General features: G+C 37.8%; 1 protein-coding gene across 1 annotated transcript in view; it reads left to right on the top strand.

The window, feature by feature from the left end:
• The window catches only part of ATP9B (ATPase phospholipid transporting 9B (putative)), a 174,262-nt gene that overhangs the window by 44,765 nt on the left and 107,850 nt on the right, over nt 1-21,647 (top strand). The window contains exons 6-7 of the mRNA XM_059815461.1: nt 398-456; nt 8,897-8,948. Coding sequence (XP_059671444.1) covers nt 398-456; nt 8,897-8,948 — 111 coding nt within the window. The remainder of the gene's footprint in view (nt 1-397; nt 457-8,896; nt 8,949-21,647) is intronic.

Below are 21,647 nucleotides of genomic sequence, written 5' to 3'. Positions count from 1 at the left end.
TGTGTGTGAGAATGCTCCATGACTGTAAGCCAAACAACTCATGACTTGTCAGAAATAAAACTGCTCTCTAGTAGGAGATGTGAAAGACTCCTTTTTCCAATTTTAGAGCTCTGTTGTTGATACAGACTTGAGCATCTTCCATACATAGTTTTTTTCCTCTAATACTTCTACAATAGCTAACTGGTTACAAAACTAGACTTTTTTAACCAGTGAATTATTTATTCAAACAGCTGCAATCTATTTGTTAATGCGTTCATCAGAGATCCGTTTTGTATAAATTGTAACGTTTTCACCAAACAATAATGTCTTTAAGTATAACTTGCATTCTGGGATTTATATTCTTGTGACTCTTTCTGAATGTCTGCCTAAGTTGATTACATTTCTTCTTTTTTTTAAGGTAAAGTGCAAGTTAAGAGTTCAGACATACAAGTTGGAGACCTCATCATAGTGGAAAAGGTTGATACTTTTTAAATATATTTTAGAGACTAAAGATTATTAACATGTTAATTATCTTCTGAAGAAAAGTATGTCCAGGTACTTATCTGTGAAGTACTAACTAGCTAGTATTTTAGTTCAAGTCTTACTTGAGAATCTTCAAGGAAGTCTGGTTTTGGATTAATTATAAGCTTCGTTGAATGTAAGCATTTATATTTTATGAACTGGTATATGCTTAAATTTATCTAGTGGAGGGAATACAATTACTGAATTAAATTCTCTGGCTTGTGCTGTGGTGAATGTTCTAAGCTGTCTGACTGATACATCCTTCTGACGCTCACATCAGTGTTTTTCTATGTCTGAAGCCTTCAAGGATAAGTTTTATTGACATATAAAAAAATATATTTATACTATATAACTATAATATGTATATAATATAGAATTAAATAATAGAGAAGTTTATATATTTTTAAAAAGGAGAAAAAGCTTTGCAGTTTGATAGCAAATGGTGAGTGAGAGATGTGAAGTTTTTTCCCCCTCTATGTTAGTATTATAACAAAGACAGTGTTGCTTATTTCAGTTGGCTTTCCGGGGTGCTAAGAAATTATTGTGACCTTGAAAGTCAACTTAATTTTCTTGTCAGAAGAAACTATTTTTACTTAAGATAATTCTGGAAAGGTGACTCGCTTTCTGGGTGCCAGCGAGTGACTCCCATCGCGCTTTGTATTAGAGAGCTAATCCACGGAGATGCTGGAAGGAGGCGCCTCAAGTTGAAGCTTCTATCTACAGCTTGCTTTGAAGTGTTGTACGGCAAGTTGCAGCTTGGCAGAATAATCAGTGGAACCTAGTCAGTGACTAGGCTTTTCTAAAATTCTTGGTGGTTTTACTCCTGTTTAGTGGAGTAAATTACTTCTGATTAGAAGAAAATCTTTCAGCAAATACGCCCTCCTGATACATTTAGTGCTTTCTTATTTGTTAACACCTCTCCTTTTACTTGGAGAATTTGGAGAGCTCAGATTGTTAGTGGACAGAGATTATTTTCTTTTTTCAGCCATATGTAAGAACCCCCTCTTCCGTTTGTTTTGGAAAACTTCTGTTGCCTTCCTTTCAGTTTCTTCTGTAGTCCAAAGAAAGAACAATACACCCAAGTCTCATTTGGTTTGCTGCTCTCAGCTTAAAGTATATCTATTTTCATGTCATTTGTACTACTTCATTCTTTTTTTTTTTCTTTCTTTTGTCTGCTGTCTGTACCTGCTATCTTTTTGGGCCTGCCTCTGCAACATGTACCAGCGTAGACAAGATTAGCACTGATATGTCTGACTTTACATCTGCTTTGCCTTACACCTTGCTATCTTAGAGTGCAGGTGCAGTCAGCTTGCAGCTGCTCCTTTGTGCCTATTCCAGATCTTCTAGGAGACTGAGAATGAGATATTTGCTTTAATTTTTGTTAGGAAACTTTTTAGAGCCTTCTTAATCTCTAAACCTGGAATTAATTATTACAGAGCGTAGGGAAGACTCCAGTGGCTACATAGGTAATCTGCCTTCCCTGAAATTTACTGAGATCCATCAGTCTGTTGAATTATGTTAGAATTTGGAAAACTGGAATTATTTTGGGGATCAGCCTGTCTTGTATGAGGTCATTAGCATCTATTTCAGCATTATTTGCAGCAGCTTATGGATCATATGTTGTGAGTATCTGAAGCTTACAATAAAAAAAAAAGTAATGTTTAAGCATTTGGGGAAATGAGTAGAGTTCTTTTTGATGAAGATTTTACTCGGGTATCTCGGTAAGATGCTGTAAGGAACAGTAAAGAACTGTTTGAATGCTGTATTTCAGCTTCAAGCTCCCTCCTACCCCAGCGGAGTTTTTTTTCCTTTTGGCCTAGGTGGGGGTGCCTTCAGACTAATGAAATTCAATGTTTTCTGGTTCTGTTGAGAAGTGTATTTTGTTGGAGCAAGCAGTTTTCAATTTCAGAGTATGACTCTTAAGCCAAAGAACCAGTCGGGAGTGAAATGTTCAATTGCTCACTCTAATGGCAAAGGAACAAGTTAACATTGTATTTGACTGGAAGATGCATCAACAGCATTTCTGTAGCGAAATTAATGATTCATTTGAGCTGAAGATCCATATGTTAACTAGTGACTGCATCACAAATACTAACAACTTAAGTGAAAGGCTTTTCCGTATTTAAAACTTGAATATCCTCTGATTATTGTCGTCTTTTTTTAAATAGGCCTGATTAATTTCAAAGCAGTTCTAAGTGACTGCAATGTGCTTAAAACAGTTCAGTTCCAAGTAATATTTCTATTGTTTCAGCTGAAAATTTAGTAATGCGCTAATACTAGGGCAGGAAGAGGCCTGAATAGAAGAAAATATTGCCTGTTTTTAAAAGTGAAAAGACATTTGTATATGTTAGCTGAAAAATGGTCCCCTGCCTTGCACAGACATGCTATGTCCTAGATGTTCTCCTTGGCTTGTGTTAAGATACCTTTTTAGTTTCCAATGGGAGCACAGGTCTGCATAGTGTCCCTAAAGAAGACAATTGAAGGGATGAGTTGGTGAGTTCAGATATCGTTATTTAGACACTGTAGCTTATAGACAGTTTGGAATGCATTTTGGAGATGTGAAGAGGGCATAAAACGTAATAACGCATTTAGTTAATAATTAATAATAACACATTTAATAACATTTAATAATAACAACACGTAATAGTGTTTTAAAACATGCAACAGTAATGCTTTAGCTTAAAACACTGAGAGCTTTTCTTGGAGCAGTAAAGGAACGCAATTGTTCTTTCTTACTCTCAGTTGTAAAGTGAAATTAATCCAATATTTGTAAGGATTGTCGTTAATGCTAGCATGCAGTATTGCACAGCACGCAGATGCGAGACGACAACTGGGAAGTGCCTCTTCTGTTTATAACTCAGAAGCAGGCAGGAATATTTTAGTCAGTGCGAAAAGCACGTGGTTCGTTACGTGCATGGAGAAGATAGGACAGCAAATGCAAAATTCTGAGGGTCTGTAGCTATGGGCAGCTCTGGGGGAACTGGAAGACTGACTAGGGAGCTGGAGAAGCTTATGTAAATAACAATTGCATTATAATAACATGAGAAAAATAAATTTGAAAGCCATTAGAAATGGTATTTTTCAAGTGAATATTGTAGCCTGTGTTGCAGAGAAGTACAGGTGTATTTGTGGGTTTTCTTGTTTTCCGATCTGGCTAGTATTCCTGGATGGCATGGAGTTAGCTATGGGAACCCAGAAGCTGGGGAAGTACTTACCTTGTGTTGCCCGTTGTCTTGCCGTAGTTAGATCTCTGGCAATGAATCTGTAAGTCTGCAGCGTAGAAAAACACTGAGAGAAATGGAAGCTCTCCTTTCCTGGAGCTCTAATTCTGCCCAGACTTGAGCAAAACAATGTATTCGAGTCATATTCGTGACATATATTCAAATTTCAGTATATATCAATAAACATTTCTAGCTTCATCTCCACGGTAATTGAGATTACATAGTTTCTTCATGGGTTTCTGAATGCCTGAATTTGTATGTGTTGTCGTTTTAACTTGTTCCGCTTTGATAAATATGACATGAAAGGGCTAACATGATTGACATATTGCTGCTGTTTGTCTGTGACAATGTACAACAGAACTTAATTTTCTCCATAATGAGGTGTTAAAGATTTTTGTAGCATACTTGCCATCTGTTTCTGTGTAGTCACTCTCTTATAGTGACTAGGTACGTCTTTGCAGGGGGATCTTTGCTCTCCAGTGTCAGCAGTAATAGTGACAGTGGGGTTTGGTATCTAGTACTACTGCAGTACCTTTCCGCCCACCTCCACAATATGGAAAACCTGATGAAAAATGAGATGTCAATCTTAAATACTGTTGTGGTTTTGGGTTTGTGGTGTTTTTTTTTCCCTGAGGGAGAAAGTTAAAGACAAGACAGCGTCTAGCCTTCCCTACATGGAAGGATACATTCAGATATGTTAATGCAGAAAAGCTTACATTATTTTACAGGAAAGAAAAAGTGAGCAGAGAGAACACATTAAAAAGACATAAAATCAAGATGCATTTTTATTAAAATGTGAAAATGATCACACGACTCATTTGAGCGCAGTCTACAACTTCCTCCGGGGGAGAGGTGCTGATCTCCTCTCTCTGGTGACCAGCGACAGGACACGAGGGAATGGAAAGAAGCTGCGTTAGGGAGGTTCAGGTTGGACATCAGGAGGAGGTTCCTCACTGAGAGGGGGGTCGCTCACTGGAACAGGCTCCCCAGGGAAGCGGTCACGGCACCAAGCCTGTCAGAGTTCAAGGAATGTCTGGATGATGCTCGTAGTCAAACGGTTTAGTTTTACGTAGTCCTGTGAGGAGCAGGGAGTTGGACTCGCTGATCCTTATGGGTCCCTTCCAACTTGAGATATTCTATGATTCTGTCCAATTTTGTCAGGCATAAAGACATGAATCTTGGATAATAAGTACCAGGTGACTGTTTCATTTACTGAATGTGAAACATACGTTCTCCCTGGAAGTTGGTAATGATTGGTAAAATCTTGATACCTCATTTGGATTATTAGTAGTTTTATTTAATTCAGTATTAGATCATTTGACTATTATTTCTGCAAAATTTTGGGGTGTTGGTCAAGTGTTTTAGCTTGTTTACAAGTAACTGGAAGTTTGTAGGCATGAAGCCAGTAACTTGAAACTGGTGTAATGGATTTATGTCAGAACTGGCAGGGAAGCTGCAAAAATGTATAGCTAATCTATAGGAAGACTGGATATCTGTTTAATTGTTATTGTCATTTAAGGAAAGATTTATTTAATTTTGAAATTGCATTTTCCCTTTTCCCTTTTTTCTTTCTTCTAATAGGTGCATAATAATATATATAAAGGTTAAGGGTTTTAGTGCAATTTTTTCCAAATCTGAATATGAGATATTCCTGGTTGAATTTGGGCTCATGATGGATAATAAATTTCACTACGTGTTTAATTATTGTCTGTTGTAAGGCAAGATTCTAAAAAATGCTGTCCTAGCTGCAGGTGAGCAGTCTCTTCAAGGTGAATACTGTTGACATACAGACAAGCACATGAATTTTTGTGCTTTTACAAATAAAAGGGAATTACTGGAAATCAGGAAGTATCCATGCATGAAAATGCATAGTTTTAAGGTACGAGGAGGGGTTTTTGCTAACCACATAGGATTTTTAGGTAAATCAGAACATGCATCTGTTTTCTAGTATTTCCAAACTTGTTTTCCAAGCATCTTGTTTGCTTGAGATAGTACCATCTCTGCAGCCCTTCATGGCCGCTCCATACTGAACTTCCCACCAAGAGAGAATATAGTTGCAGTTGCTTCTAGTCCCGCTTCTGAATGGGGGTCCTTGAGAGTACGTTACAGGGAGTGGCTGTTGTGGCTGCGTGCTGATCTCGGGAAGGTTTCTTTGGCGTAATGGAAAGCTTTGCCTACAGTATCCAGGATGTTTTGTGGTCAGAAATAATACCGCTACATGAGTGTGGCTTCTCAAGAACTAAGGCAAATGTTAGAGTACAGCATTATATATGGGGAAAAAGCATCAGCTTCTTCAGTGGTCTTGTCTGGTGTTAAATACACATCTCTTCTCCATTATGAATGAGACAATGTGATTTTTTTCACTCTGAACTGATTTTTATGTATAGTCAGGTATAGTATTTTGAAGGTCCCACACACTAAGCGTCATACAAAGCAATGTTTAATTATCTTGAGGGAGGTCTTCTGAGCTGTTTTGTTGGAGGGGGCTATGAGTGTACCTACTTCTAAGATTTTTCTTTTGACATGCAGTGGTGAAGGAGAAGTGCTGCCTTCAAAAAAGTGAAAGGTGGAGGGTTAAAAATGAGAAACTATGTGTCTGGTTTGAAATCAAACCAGTTTGAGAATGCTGGGTTTCCTTCTGTTCACAGCAGTGTTGTGTCCTTAAATGTTGAGATGGAGGACTGGCTTGCCTCGAACAAAAATACCCCTCTGTGTTTGTGTTGATTCTTGTAGGAGGTTTTTGAATGTGTTTGCTGATGCTGTGGTCTGGGCTATTGCCTAGATTCCTGTTGGGATAAGTACATTCAGAGCTGCTACATGCTGAATGCGCTTGAGTTTCACGTAAAGATAATTTTGAACTCATTATGTTTTTCTTTGATAGTTACATCTTTGTCATAACCACTGTGTCAAAGTGGAAGATATGAATTCTAAGTATTGTGAATAGGATTACCCTTATAAAATTTGCAGTTGGGATTCTGTATGCTGCGTTCAGTACGTGAGATGTTCCATTGCTTAACGTCTTGAATTGAAGCTTTCAGGTTAGCTTGACCCCATCTTCATTGCTGCTGCTTCTGTATAAAATAACTAACCAGTTTTCTGTAGCTGGTAGTTTATGTGCAAAACAGAGCAACGATTGAATTATTATTGCTGTATTAATTTTGCAGTTTGATTATAATTGAAGTGTGAAATAGGGAATAACTATGTAGTGTTGAAATGCTCATATATTGAACATGCTTCTTAACTTTTTATGTTGAATAGATTCAGGCAGGTTTTTAAGGCTGAGATCTATGAGGTTAGCGTATGCCATGTTGTGGGCTTTGTCAGATACGTTTATTCTCTTTTCCACTCGGACACTTGAGCTCTTAAAAAATAAAAGATGAGCCTTAGGTATGCAGTGGCTTTCAAGGCAATATCAACAAAGTGTAACAGGAAAAGCTGAAATTTATTCTCAAATGGACGTACTTTATATGTGAAAAATATTTGTGTGTTTTATCCTCTTAACAAGTAATCTGAAATCACAGAATCATGAAGGTTGGAAAAGACCTGTAAGAGCATCAAGTCCAACCATCAACCCAACCCCACCATGCCCACTAAACCATGTCCCGCAGTGCCATGTCCACACGTTCCTTGAACCCCTCCAGGGATGGTGACTCCACCACCTCCCTGGGCAGCCTCTTCCAATGCTTCACCACTCTCTCAGCAAAGAAATTTTTCCTAATATCCAGACTGAACCTCCCCTGGGGCAACTTGAGGCCATTTCTTCTTGTCCTGTCGCTTGTCACTTGGGAGAAGAGACCAACACCCCCCTCTCGGCAACCCCCTTTCAGGCAGTTGTAGAGAGCGATGAGGTCTCCCCTCAGCCTCCTCTTCTCCAGACTGAACAACCCCAGCTCCCTCAGCCGCTCCTCACAAGACTTGTGCTCCAGACCCCTCACCAGCTTCGTCGCCCTTCTCTGGACACACTCCAGCAAGTCAAATGAATATTAAGAAATATTTTTTAGGATGAAACTAGTAAAGCCATTGCTAATAATCTACTGAGATTTCTTAATTGGTTAAAGGTATTCTGCAAGTGAAATGCAAATGAATCTTTGTGTTCAGCTTTAGTATCAAACAGTACCGCATGTGGCACACTGGACATAAGTTGTGATGGAAGAAACTGCAGTTCAGTACGGTGTCTTTTCTCACGGCTCTGTCCCCTGTTCACTCTGGCCCTGGTTCAGCTTAGTCTGTCACTTTTTTTTCCTTTCCAGTCCAGTATCTCTTTCGGGTTTTGACATATTACTTCCCCTGTTTTTTCACTCTTAAACCCTACGTTGGCAATGCGTAACTGGTGCTGGTAGGTGCCTTGTGAACAAGCGGTGGGAGAGCTAAGGGTTTGGGTAGTCGCGCAGCAGATAGCATGTGGGTGGGAGGGCGGCGGTGTTCATTTTGTTTAATCTGCGAAAGCGTAGATTGGCCTTTCGGCGGTCAACAAAAAATTGAAAACGTGATTTGATACAGATAGTTCTGTGCTTGAAAGGGAGATGGCAGGGCAGGTGTGCAGATGCACCTCACTGTGTGCGTGGCTCTATGCCTTAGATACCAAGGAAGAATTTCTCTTCATTTAGGAAGACCTTCTCTTCATTTTTGTCTTTAAAGGAGAGGTTTATAAATATGTGAAATAGGAAGATGCTGTTCCCTGACTTGGTGTTTCCTCTGCGTGCGTGTGTGTGTGTTGGGAGGGAGGAGAATACTCGGTATATATAACGTTTGCAACTTAAGTGCCAAGAAAGATGTTTTAAATTTCACTGTTTTTTCTATTATATATGCTAACTGAGTGTCAGAGTTTTGCTCAGTGAAAACATTTTTTTGTAATATTTCAATTAGATATTTATATTCTCAAACTACTGGTCTCAGTCAAGAAAATGTAAATCTGTTGTAGTTCTTCAGGTATTTATGATTCACTTTTAAAGAGCATCTGAAAGGATTAACTGTTGTTTGCTTATTGTATAATTTTTCGAAAATATTGATTTCTGAATTGCAAACGCTGAATATAAAGTACTGTGAGAAATCCTATTTTAATTGAGTTTCAATCCAAGTGTGACCTTTCGGTGATAGATCTTACTGGACATTTGATTGGAATTCACTTTTTTCCTACTTACAAAAAATATACCTTTTTTTCCCTCTCTCCTCAGAATCAACGAATCCCATCTGACATGGTGTTTCTCAGAACATCGGAAAAAACTGGTACGTTTTGATAATTCAGATTGGTTATGTGGCAAGTTTGTGGTTGCAGTAAAATTTTAGATTGTGCATTGTGGCCAATTTGAAGTGGTCAAATAGATTGATGGTAGGAGATCTACCTTCATCAGATTAGTGGGAGAGGGTCCCTACGTGAGAAATACAGTATGCTTGGACTTTAAAACAGGAGAAATCTTGCCGTGAACGCAAGACCTTTGTAGACATGTTCCTCTAAACAGATGATTTTTATGAATTGTTGTAACAAAATGTTTAGGTAAAGCAAACATTAAGACTATATTTAAAAGACTGTACTTGTTTAATATGACTTGACAGTATTTTAAATTATTTATGACTAATTATTATCTTGCAACACACATTTAAATGCCATCTGACTGTATTTCAGTTATTAAATTGAAAAGAACTGAAATCTGAACCTACTAATATGTGATTAAATATTTTTTAAATAATCTATTACAATGATCTAAAAAACCTGAAATAACTGATTTTTTTTTTTTTTTACTTAGAAATAATACTGCCTTTTTGGTCAGTCAAAAAAAAAACCTATCAGTTTTCTCGAGTGAGAGAAAGAAAAGTACTTCTCGTTAGCTCTATTTCTCTTCACATGTTGGTAGGGGAGTACTCTTAGTCTTTGAGAAACAAGTATCTCTTTTATAGGAACCCGATAAATTATAGCTGTTTTGATTAAAGTTTAGAAATTATTATTGGATGCCCCCCATATACCTCAAGTGAGTTTCCCTCCTTTATATTACCATTTCCCTTCAGATCCTGAAGAACTGTCTGATACTTGTCGGACAGCACTACATTTCACAAAGCTAATAGCTGTGATATTGGTAAACCCTCTATTAGTGGCACTTGATATTTCACTGTGGCACCAGTATTCTATCATATATTTCACATAAAAGGCTAAATTTGCAGAGATCATTTACAAGAGAAGAGAAAAATACTTCTGATAGCCTACAGAACACTACTAGAGCTATATATTTGCTAAAAGAAGAAGAAATGACTGTATGGTTACTGTGTCTTGCTAATGACTTTCAAATGCTGATGAGATGCTCTAGACCATCTGTAACTGGTCTGGACTGGCAGAGTTTTCTGATTGTATATGATCTCCCTCTTGGTTAACCACCCTCTGGTTCAGGATAAACGGGCTTTTCTTTTTATTCCCTCCCACAGCACCACATTTTATTAAAATGCATAATGCTTCTGACAACTCAAATCTCTTGGATCCAGCATGATTATAAAAGGATTGATAATATTTCTTCTTGGGCTACTCGCCATGTCATCTTTTCCTACTGACCCAAAAAACTTTCAGCTGAAATCACAGCTCCTAGAAAAGTAGAAGGATAGGAGGACTTCTGTGCCTGTGGAAGAATTACTTTAGGCCACTTGCATGTGACGTGTAAGTGGTAGAAGGTCAATGTGTGTTGATGCAAAATTTTGCTAGCCTTTACTAGCTATGTGTCATTGGGCGTATCTAGGCATTTGGAAGCAATCATCATCCACTCCTGCAGTGGTACGTATCAGTTGCAATTTCTGTAAGTGGTGTGCACACAGTAGAAATGCGTAGGGAACTCCGTATGTAACACTGTGCAGCGTTTGCTGTTGTAGGAGCATCAAGAACTGTTTGTCTGGTGAGAGCTAGCTTACTGTCGTAATTAGGATCCTTGCAGCGGTTTACATCAGATGCATTGTCACTGCTGAAATAAATGAACAAGAACAAGATGAGACAGTCGCCTAGCTTGCACCAAAACAAGTTCTTAAATTATGGACTCTGCAGATCTGCACTATAGTATGTTTTCCTCCGTGTTAATTCTTAAATTCCTGGATTCTGTTTGTGAGGCTGTAAGGCGCCGCGTAGTCTCCCTTCCCTGCAGTACTACTAGGTGAAGGATGGGGCACAGGTATGGTTGTCAATGAACAATACAGGCCAAAAACGCATCTGCACAGGGTACCTCTGTGTCTTGATTGGAATATATATGAACAGTGAATCGTGAAGGACCACAGTTAATGTAAGTTAACTATCTCTTGGTCAAGATATAGATGGGAGGAGACCAGGGTGAATCCCTCTGTCAGAGATGTGTGAAGAAGAACATTTCTGAAAGTAAAATTCATAAAGTACTTCAGTGTTCACTGTTGAATTGTACTTCACTCAGCTTTCTTAGAATGTCATAATTAAAATTTTCCTGTAAGAAGCTCCATTAATTTGCTATCTAGAAAATAAAGCTATTTAAGTTTATCATGTTGTAACAATAAACTTCCATAATTGATATCAAAAAAATGCTCATGAGCACTTTGAAAGAGTTGTGTACCTACTCTGTAAACGTTCATCCTAATGTAAAGTGAGTAAAGAGCAAATTGAGTGCAATCTTCCCAGAATTCTGATATAAATTATTTTATATATACTTACGCCACACGTGGGATAGGATTTTTAACATGGAAAATGCCCTTTCTATAAGCATGCAACAGGTTAACTACTTATATTGGTGTTGCACTTCCTTAAAAACAAACAAACAAACAAAACACACACAAAAAAGAATTCCCTGAACTTCAAGCATATGGCAGTAATTGTTTTTTGACTAAAGAGTGAACACTTACATCTGTAATTGTTTCTTCCTGGATGTTGCAATTTTGACTGATTTATGGTTTAATTTATAGTTGACGCTTTAAGTACTTCGTAAAACACATCAGTTTTTGCATGGTTTTATCTTCTATATGTAATTTTATTTTATCTTCTGTGCAATAAAACAGTTTAACTATAACTTGTTACTATAAATCTATAAAGAGTAAAGCAAAGAGTTTGAACTAATCTTAAAATCCCGTAAGCTTCTTTTGGGGCAAACCACTATTTTCCAACTTCAATATTTACACTACATATTCATGTAGTCTGCAGCACCGCAATATCCTGGATCTTCATTTAAAAAAGCAACAGTTTGAGTTATAAATGGGTAGTTTACAAAGTTCAGCCTAAAACTACTCTGGCTTCTTTTCATGTGGTACCATGGAAGAAATGAGACAGTGGCATGTGCTTGTTTTCCTCCCCTTCCCACCCACCCCCCAAATGTGCTTTTAGGAGTGTGGAGTTTTTCAAGATACTTTTTTAACTCTACATAGCAGAAGCTGAATTTCAGGGAATCAAGCCTATGTTGATAAAACTGAAATTTTATTCGATGTCTTTTTTTGACTTTGTCAGATACATTGTTTTTTAGCTACAATGATATCTTCATATAATCTGATATAATGACTTGATGCTAATTGTGTACATGTATCTAATTTCTAGGATTCCTATGGGGTTTTTGGTCAGACTTTTAGATAACTTAGACTAAAGACAAATGTAGGTGGGTCTTTGTTTTGTATTCATGTTTGACAATCCGTAACATAGGTATTCCTCTCTTCCGTGAACGGAGGCAGCTAGATGGCTGCTTGAGTTGAGAGTTAGGATTACTTCCCAGGGGGATGGAGCAGGTGGAAATCACTCCTCAAATGTGAATTCTTTGCTGCTGTCAGGCTCCCCATACAACAGAGGCTTCCACAAGATTGGCTTCCAAAATAAAAAAAAAAGGAAAGAAACTAAGAGCAAAAAACTCTGGAATAATATCTTCGGTTTATATATATTTAAAAAGGGAGGGGAGGAAGGTTGAGGCTGAATCTTGGTTTTGCTCATTACATCTGGCAGAGATGACAAGCAATTTGGAAGATTTGTCCCATTTATCAGCCTTCCACCGGAGTAAAGGACATGTTCATGCTGAGCTGGCTGCACAAGATGGTTTGAAGGTTATTTTCATTTGGTGTATAAGCAGGCATCACGCCAAAACCAACTGACTACCTTAGTGGAAAGCTGTTCTGTAAATGTGGGCAAGATCTGTGCTACACCAACAGAAAGCTCCCTTACTGAAATTAAGCCAGATCCTAAGTGGCCTTTAACATAGCTTTCAGGTTCTTTTTTTAAATTGCTTGGTGTGCTCTCTACGTTTTATTTGTCTATATGCCATCTCAATCATAGATCAAAAGGTAGACAGGGCATTCCAGACGTTGTCGTATAACTTTGTAATTGTCCACAGGAACTGCCAACTGGAGCAGGTGTTAATGACTTCAGCATTACAGGAGTATTATCAAAGATACTATGTTTGTAAAAGAAGAAAAATTTCGAAGATAAACTCTTTCCTTCTCTACGCTAAAATCCTTGTCCTCCACCTTGGTTGTGCCTTGCGTAGGTACCTTGGTTGTGCCTTGGTTCAGTGACTGGCTTCTGATCCAGGTAAGGTATTCCTGTGCTGGCACACCAAGGTGTTCTGACATGAACTGGAACTGGTCCTTCACGAAAATCTGGTGCGTGTCTTTATAAGACTTGGTATCTCTGGAATATTTGTGCTCTGTTCACTTTCAAATGTGAAATTCTGAGAGGAACACAAATTTGATAGAGTGGCTACAGCATCAAAAAAGAATGAATAAGCTTAACTTTTTTTTTCCCCTTCAAACTTTTCATTTACCCACCTCCAGTAACCTCAGATTCTTACTATTCATGGGGCAAAAGCTGGCATATGCAGTGGCTGGTTCTGAGCTAAGCACATGTTGATTTTTGCTATCAAGTCCTAGAACAGATGACTGCTGGAGCTAACAGCTTGGCTTTTCACTTGTTCCTGTGGCTCTTTCATCCTCTCATTTTTCACAGAAGTTCAAGGAACTTCGTATCTTTGAGGTATTTGGTCTGCTGTACTCGGTTGAATTCTGGACAGTTAGGAATAGGTTTAGGCTGGATATTAGGAAAAACGTCTTTCCTGAGAGAGCAGTGACACACTGGAACAAGCTGCCCAGGGAGGTGGTGGAGTCACCATCCCTGGAGGTGTTCAAGGAACATGTGGACGTGGCACTGCAGGACATGGTTTAGTGGGCATGGTGGGATTGGGTTGGTGGTTGGACTTGATGATCTTAGAGGTCTTTTCCAGCCTTAGTGATTCTGTGAGTAAGTGTTCTCCAAACAACTTAATTGTCTGGGCCCCAGCCTGTTCTGGAACTTCAGATGCTTGAAAATCAAATCAGAGGAAAAAATGTCAGTTTGGAATTCAGTTGTGCAACTGATGTCACTTTTTATCTCTTTATAAAACCAAGTACTTCAGAATAATAAGGCTGAAGGAGTTGCATTTGTCACGCATTCTGGAATTTTCTATTATGTTTAGAAAACAAGTGTTATAAAACCTACCTGTCTGGAAACGAAAATGCTTTGAAAATCTATTGCTATAGAGAATGATAAATGACTAGAGTTAAGTTTGGCACGTACGGCCAGATAAAAGTTTATCTTCAGGGCATGAGTAGCTGCCAACAATCTGTCCAAACTACTTTAATCTGCTTCTATACTTCAGTTCCTATTCCGTTTTTAACATTTGATTTAACTCGGCCTTGAAATGTTTTGGTATCTACTTTAAGCCACTGACTAATACTGATTCTATGTGATCAGCTACTTGTTTAAGACATAGTCAGATAGCATGAGTCTTATGTGGCAGAAGGAGGAGGTCTCGGCAGGCATTAGGCTCCTAATAGTATTACTTTCTCTATATTATTGATGTAAAATTACACAGTAAAATGTTGTTAGAAGACATGATCACATATTTCATTCCCTAATTATTATGTTTATTTTCTATGCATCCTTGGGTGACTAGCACAATGCATGTGTTTCATTAGATTTGCAGCAAAATAAGCAGTAACAAAGAAATACTTCAAAAAATACTATTTATTTTTTGTATTTTAAAAAAAAAGATTAGTAAGAGTTGAAAAAGTAGATCTATAAGGAGGCTATGTATTGTGTTAGGCATAAATTTGCCTGTTCCCGCTCTCCAGTGACAACGCATTTCCCCAGAATTTCAGGGCATTTGGTGGCTTGGCTGGAGTAGCAGTCTGAATATCTTGAAATATCTCTGAATATCTTGAAATCCCAAACAATTCCCCCGATTTTGGGAAACAGCTTAGGAAAGCTGAAGGTGTGAGAATCATCAAAGCAGATCTCAGAGGCAGGGCAAGTCAGGCAAACAAACTATATCTATATTTATAGCTGAGAGACTGTGGATATGTTGTCGAAGGCTTTGAGAATAAAAACTTGCAGAAGTTAGGTTCAAGAATTCCTCGCGTAGAAGCAGTTTAGAATATGTTTCCTGTAAAGTATCTGTTCATAAGATTGATGCCATGCATTATGGTTTGTTAAAGATACTGTGACCTTTTTCTTCTGTTAGATTGTTTAATTTGGGGCTTTTTTTGTTTCTTACCTGAAGGCTTTACTAGGCAAGCTGTTAACGTTATATAATATATAACGTTGAAATTATTGGAGTGACAGGACAAGAGGAAATGGCCTCAAGTTGCGCCAGGGGAGGTTTAGACTGGATATTAGGTAAAATATCTTCACTGAGAGGGTGGTGAGACACTGGAATAAACTGCCCAGGGAGGTGGTGGAGTCACCATCCCTGGAGGTGTTCAGGGAACGTGTGGACGTGGCACTGTGGGACATGGTTTAGTGGGTATGGTGGGGTTGGGTTGATGGTTGGACTTGATGGTCTTACAGGTCTTTTCCAACCTTAGTGATTCTGTGAAAACGTCTCTTGGCGGTCCTCATCTTTATTATGAAAAAGGAATTTCTGCATAGCCTATGAAGTTCTGATTATTAGGTCTAATGAGGGGTGATCTCGCAGTAGTTTCAAAGTTGTCTCACTAAAAATTCAGAAGTGATCCTTAAATCAGTCTTAATATATTGATAAGGAAAGGATGGCTTGGACATGTTAATCCGATTCTGACTTTCATATGGGGCTTGAGGTGTGTGGCTGGCTGGAGTTGGAGCGGAAGCTTGCGTGGACTTGAACTACCTTAGTCTAGCAGCTCTCGTTCCAGTGCTAGAAAACCTAACGTGGAGCAACCTGCCTCGTCAGGAGTACGCAGCTGAGGAGGGCACTGGGTTCTCCATACGAGTGCTATGGCCCGCGTTGCCACGCTGTCATTGCTCTTGATACATATGAAGGATAAATGGAATTTACCTCAAATATTTAACTTCTTCAGTTACGGCTCTGACTGCGGGTGTCCATGTAGCTTTACACAGCCTTCCTCTGTCTGTCAAGTAAAAAGAAATTGGAAAAAATAGAAATCCTCTGCTTTTTGCTGTAATAAAGTCCAGTGATAAATCTTTGCAGCTGGGTCTGTTGCTTCTTCCCAGGCTCCTGTTTGGTAAAAGAGAATGTGCTTTTTCCCTGCTAAATTTTTGGCCAAAGATTTATCCTCATGTTTTTCACATGCCTATTCTAATCTGATGGCTTTGTCAACTCCTTTGACTTGTACTTTTCTGTGTTTAAGCTTTATGAGATGCCAAGGCTGATTCCTGCACCTCCTAATTCAGTTAATGGTATGTCCTTCAGGTTGATTACTATTGCTGCTGCTAAAATCGTCGAGGCTAAACGTGCTTTCAGTGGATTCTGGCATATTTGGCCATATGCTTTTCTCAACCTCCTCTGTTTGCTTGTAAACTCTGCTTTCATCAAGACAGAAGATGCTCCTGAAGTCAGCTACAAGCACTCTTCTTTGAGGTGTACATGCATATGTATTTTTTTATTATTGGTCTTTAGAAATACATAAGTGCATTAGGGAGGCTGGTGGGGAGAGCGAGTTCTGCTGTGCTGTCAGAGCTCTCAAATCAGGGAGCCTGTTCGGTCAATATTCTTCAAATATTTTGAATGTTTTGAACCTTTACTTGTGGCATCGATGTTGATGCGTCCTTTACGTTAGGGTCAGAAAATTGATTGACTTGATTTTGGTTTTTCTACTGAAATGTAAGCCAAAAAAGAAGGACAGGTAGTTAAAAAGTCCTCATTCCTGATTGCATTTCTGTTATGATAGGCAGCAATTTAATGATTGTCCTGTATGATAGCACTACTGCGTATCTGACTGTACGTTGGAAGAAGGATCCTATTGAATCTTTAAGCAAACATGCAGTACTTGCTCATAGAATAATTCTCATAGTACATTTCAAATGAGAACCAACTTTCCAGTTGTAAACCAGAATGTTTTGCTGTGAGGGCCAAACGAGCGCTGCGTGTTAAGGACAGATAAATGGAAAATGCCAGCCGACCTCAGTATTTAGATGAGAATAATGCTTCGAATAACAATAGGAGATCAAAATGGATGGTGTTTATGGAATAGCACTTACGGAATAGTATCTGTGTTAGACAATTTTCCCGTTTTAGTGGGGCCTTAAAATGGTTTGCGGTGGAGCCACACAGTTTGCCGGCTGCAAAAGGTTCCGTTTCATCCTTTTTACCTATCCAGATGCGCAGTATATTTTGTATCCGTCGTCTGTAATCTCGGTGATTACCTAGTGATAACCTAGCTGTAGTAGGTTACAGTAGGTAGGCTTTTCCTCCTACTGTGTTACTTCTTCTGGAAGATGTTTTCATCCTTGATTCATTTGGAGGAAGATGTACCATCTACTGCTTGTTGAGAAACATGCTTCTCATACTAACATATATAGTAAATACGACTAATATGTTGAAGATGTGAGCAAAATTGGTTTACAAGTGAACGAGCAAGGCTGAAAATATTCTGAAGATTCTTGGATTTTAATCAGGCGATGTGTTTGGATTGTTCATGGGACAGATCACCATAGGTTATTGCAGTTCTAAATGTTAAAAACTGGAATAGCAGACTAAGCAAATGCACGACAGGCAGCAGTGTCAGTGAAAAATACTCTGGTGATTGTATAAAATGTGGTGGTAAAGCTGACATCTGCTAAGTACAGTACTGATTTCCGTACCGTTACAAAGTGGTATTCTAGCCTCCTCCACCTTGATCTGAAAAGCAAGAACTTTTTCAGTGTTCTAAGCATTCTGTGTGGCAGAGTTTTTGATTTAGTCATTAAACTGAAGACTTAAATAATTCACATTATCTTTTTTTCTGTATCACTGTGTTTCTCCAAAAGAGATTACTAGTATACATCAGAGTAATAATGGGGCAAAGTGGTGCATCAAATCCTATTAAATGAAAAAGATAAATTAATACTTTTGAGTATCCTTCTGTATATCTGAAAATAATATAAATCAGTAAGTCAAAATTTGAGAATATGAATATGAATGTAGACACTTTTTTTCTTGAAACATTGTTTGCTATATAAAAGAGAATTCCATAATGTTTTTAATAAAAATAGAGGTAAAAATTCCTAAAGCGTACTGAATCAATATAGCAATTCAAAAAAGATGCAGTGTGATCAAGCTTGGATTAAAGGCATCTGTGTGCTTGTCAATAAGGAACTGTGATGAGTTTGGGGGTATCATATTGACTGTGTATTAATACATGGTATCCTATAAGACCATCAGCTGATTGTTTAGAATGTAAATGAATCTGTTGATGGATCCAGTGACTGATGGCTTAAATTCCAATTAATCAATTGCTTCATCGGTTTCTTAATTCAGATCAAATATCTCAAGTACACACAGTTCTTTCATGGTCTTAAGAGAAATTAAGGCTTTAAAACTAATTTAATGAGTCTTGTATAAAAGCCACTACATTTTTTCGATTGCATCCTATGTGATGGCATTGTAGCTTAAATGTTTGGGATGTTTCAGGTGTCTTGGGGTTTTTTCCCTCCTTAGAAGCTATCATAATTGAAAGCTTCTTGTTACAGCGGTAAATGCAACTGTACTCCAACATGTCATCTCAGTGCTGCTATTCATCTTGTCATCAGTTTAAAATTTTCATGCACATAGTCACTTAAGTAATATAAATGATTTAAAAATGAAGTTGTTCGTAAATGATCTGGTGTTAGGTGTGCGAAGTCAAAGTCCATTTTTCTTTTGTTGGGCATATTCTAGTAACCCATCTCTTTCAATGCTTTTGACTTAAAGCAGGAAGGCTGGTAATATTATCGACAATATATGGCTGTTTATGACACCACAGTTCCACATGCCCTGTTTCCCAGTGACCTGTCAATTAATTCATCAACACTTGATGCAGGCTCTTCACTGTGACACTTATACCAGTTGATCTTAATTTGATTGCCGTTAAAACCTTCCTTTCCTGACAACTGTTGTCAATTATACAAAATAAAATCAAGTATTCATAAGTAGGCTGTAATAGGATATAGGCAGACAGATTTAATAATTCAGTTTTGCTGAGGCTTGAAAGGCATTAGTTGTAGCTTTTGTTCTCATTTGTAAAAAATTCATTGGATACAGCTCTTGAGAGAGAGAAGGCAGACATAATTTTATTTATTTAGATTTGACTGAGAAGAACCCAGACGTTTAGCGGTGGTTTAGCATTATCTCTCTTTAAGATCAACTGACATGAATTCTTACCAGTTACATATTATAGAAAGTAAATGTAATTTAATTTTACAATTATTTTTTTTTTTACTAATTTAGGTGCACACACTCTACGGTTGGTTTTCGATGATATATCTGTAATAGAGTGTGGAATTCAACCCTGCATTTATGCAGACAGAACCTTTTCAAGACTGGGGTGCTTGGTCTTTAATATGCTTATAAAATATGCATATTGCTGAATATCTGCTATATACAACTAAATTATGGTTGCTTCCCTCTGATGCATCTTCAGCACAGTAGAACATTAAAATGTGTGCTATGGCATATATGAATTATACCTATAAGTTCTCTTTAGTGCTTGCTGGCAGGTCTGGTTTTTTTAAGCTTGCTCATACTTGGCAAAAAATTTGCAAGCAGAAATCTGTTAACTTTAATGTGCTCCAAGAGGATGTTAAATATGGTTTTCAGAACTTCAGTATTGTTGATTGGCGGCTTATATACTATTCTTTACTGTGTATACTGACGTTTGTTACGAATACCGTGTGTGGGTTGACTGTTAAGGATCTGTGGAAGGGATTTGAATGTACTTGTGAAATCTAAAAATGGAAATCTTTTTAAAAATAATTTCACTTGTAAAATGCTGATTAAATAGATGTAGTTGAAGACAAGATCTGCAATAAGTGATTGCTCAAAGCAAGAGCAGAAAAAGTGAAGGACAGAAGTGCAGAAGTATTTTTATAATGATGTGCATTCACTTTATCATTTTTTAATGCTAGTCAGAATAAGTTATTCTTTAGGTTTTTTTCCCCCTGAATTCAGACTCCTCTCTCTTGTGTCTCATCTCATGGCTTAGAGCTTCTCAGATCCTTCCTCCAGGCTGGAAACTGGGAGTGGGGAAGTGAAAATTGAGTTCTGGATATAGGACAAGTGGGATAGTTTCGTTTCTTACGGCAAGAAAACCACCTTAATTTCTTATGTTGCTATTAGTCAAGAAACCCGGCCAGCCCTGGAAAGCAAGTGCTTGAAGTATCAGCATACTTTCCCACCTTCTCTTTGTAAAAACAAAGCCAGTAGACTTCATGGTCAAGAAGGAAGCAGGGAGGAAGACCTCGCTTTTCATGATGCCACTCTACCTAGATTTTTCCTGGCCATTTTCAGAATCTGATTTGCAGGGAATTTCCGTGAGTTGGTGCATGTATTTTGAGGTATTTGGATTCAATTAGCCAGTCTTGGATCATTCAAGAGTATTATTGCCTAACAAAGAACATGAGGCCATACTTGTGTAACTGGTAGGATGTTCTGCTTCTGTCTGATTATTTTATTTAGCTCTGTTGCAGTCTCCTACTGAAGAACCTTCGCCTAAAACCGGGAGATGCTAAAAATGACACACAGTTTTGTTTCTGCAGCAAACTAAACCAACTTCTCTAGGGTAGCTGAGATTTTCTTTCCACAGTTATTGCAAATATTAAATCTCGATGTAATTCAGATCATTTGAATGATTCTTTTGTTTGTTTCTTTGTTATAGCCTTCCATGAAAATCAGGTGATGCAATTTTATTTAGAGTAATTTAAATTATTTCCCTTTTGCGAAGTAGATTGTTCTTAGTCTGTCAGTACTGCTATTTTGGATTTCTTGTCAACTACACTTTCTTTAGAAACTGCTTGGTAAACAGGCGGAATAGTAAGCTAATTGTTTTAAGGAGAAGCTATCCATCTTTCTGCTTATCAGAAACAAGAACGTTTCCAAATGAAATAAAATAGGAATAAATAATTAATACACAACAATTTTTCGCTTCCAAGAGACTTCTTTTAAAAACCCTGTAAGCTAGAATACTTTTAAGAAAATATGTAACATCCCAGGTAATAGCTTATTTTCAGAAGCCTGTATTAAAAACTGTAATTAATACTCAGAAGTGTTTCTATAAAAATGAAATTTAAGTGCTTCTTGGTAGCACAAATTTACGTACATTACTATAATGTTAGGAAATCAAAGATATCTACATGTAAAGAAAATAATGCATAAAATATTAATAGTAAGTTTGGTAGTATAAAAAACCACAAATTTTGGCTATCTGACGATGATGCATAGTATTAATTAAGAGAAAGCTTATGATATAATTGTTTTTTACTTCATTAAGAAGCTTCCCTTTCTGATTTGCAGGTGAGGATTTTTTCTTTCTTTTCTCTCTCACTTTTTTCTTAAGTTTAAGGCTAAAATACGACCAGCATTTTCCAAGCACAACCTGTATTTAGTTGGAAAATATTTGTCCAGGGTGTTTCTCTTCAGGATTTCTAGAGACAGGCAGGCCCACAAATGACGTTGCTGATGCCCATGTAAGTGTAAACCATTCCCAGAAGCGTTTGACATCTGCGTGTCCTGCATGTATGTTCTGAATAAAGCC

The sequence above is a fragment of the Gavia stellata genome, chromosome 3 (assembly GCF_030936135.1).
Source record: "Gavia stellata isolate bGavSte3 chromosome 3, bGavSte3.hap2, whole genome shotgun sequence".
In the NCBI taxonomy this organism is placed as follows: Eukaryota; Metazoa; Chordata; class Aves; order Gaviiformes; family Gaviidae; genus Gavia; species Gavia stellata.
The sequence above is the reverse complement of the archived record's forward strand: the minus strand, read 5'-3'. Positions and strand labels throughout refer to the sequence as shown.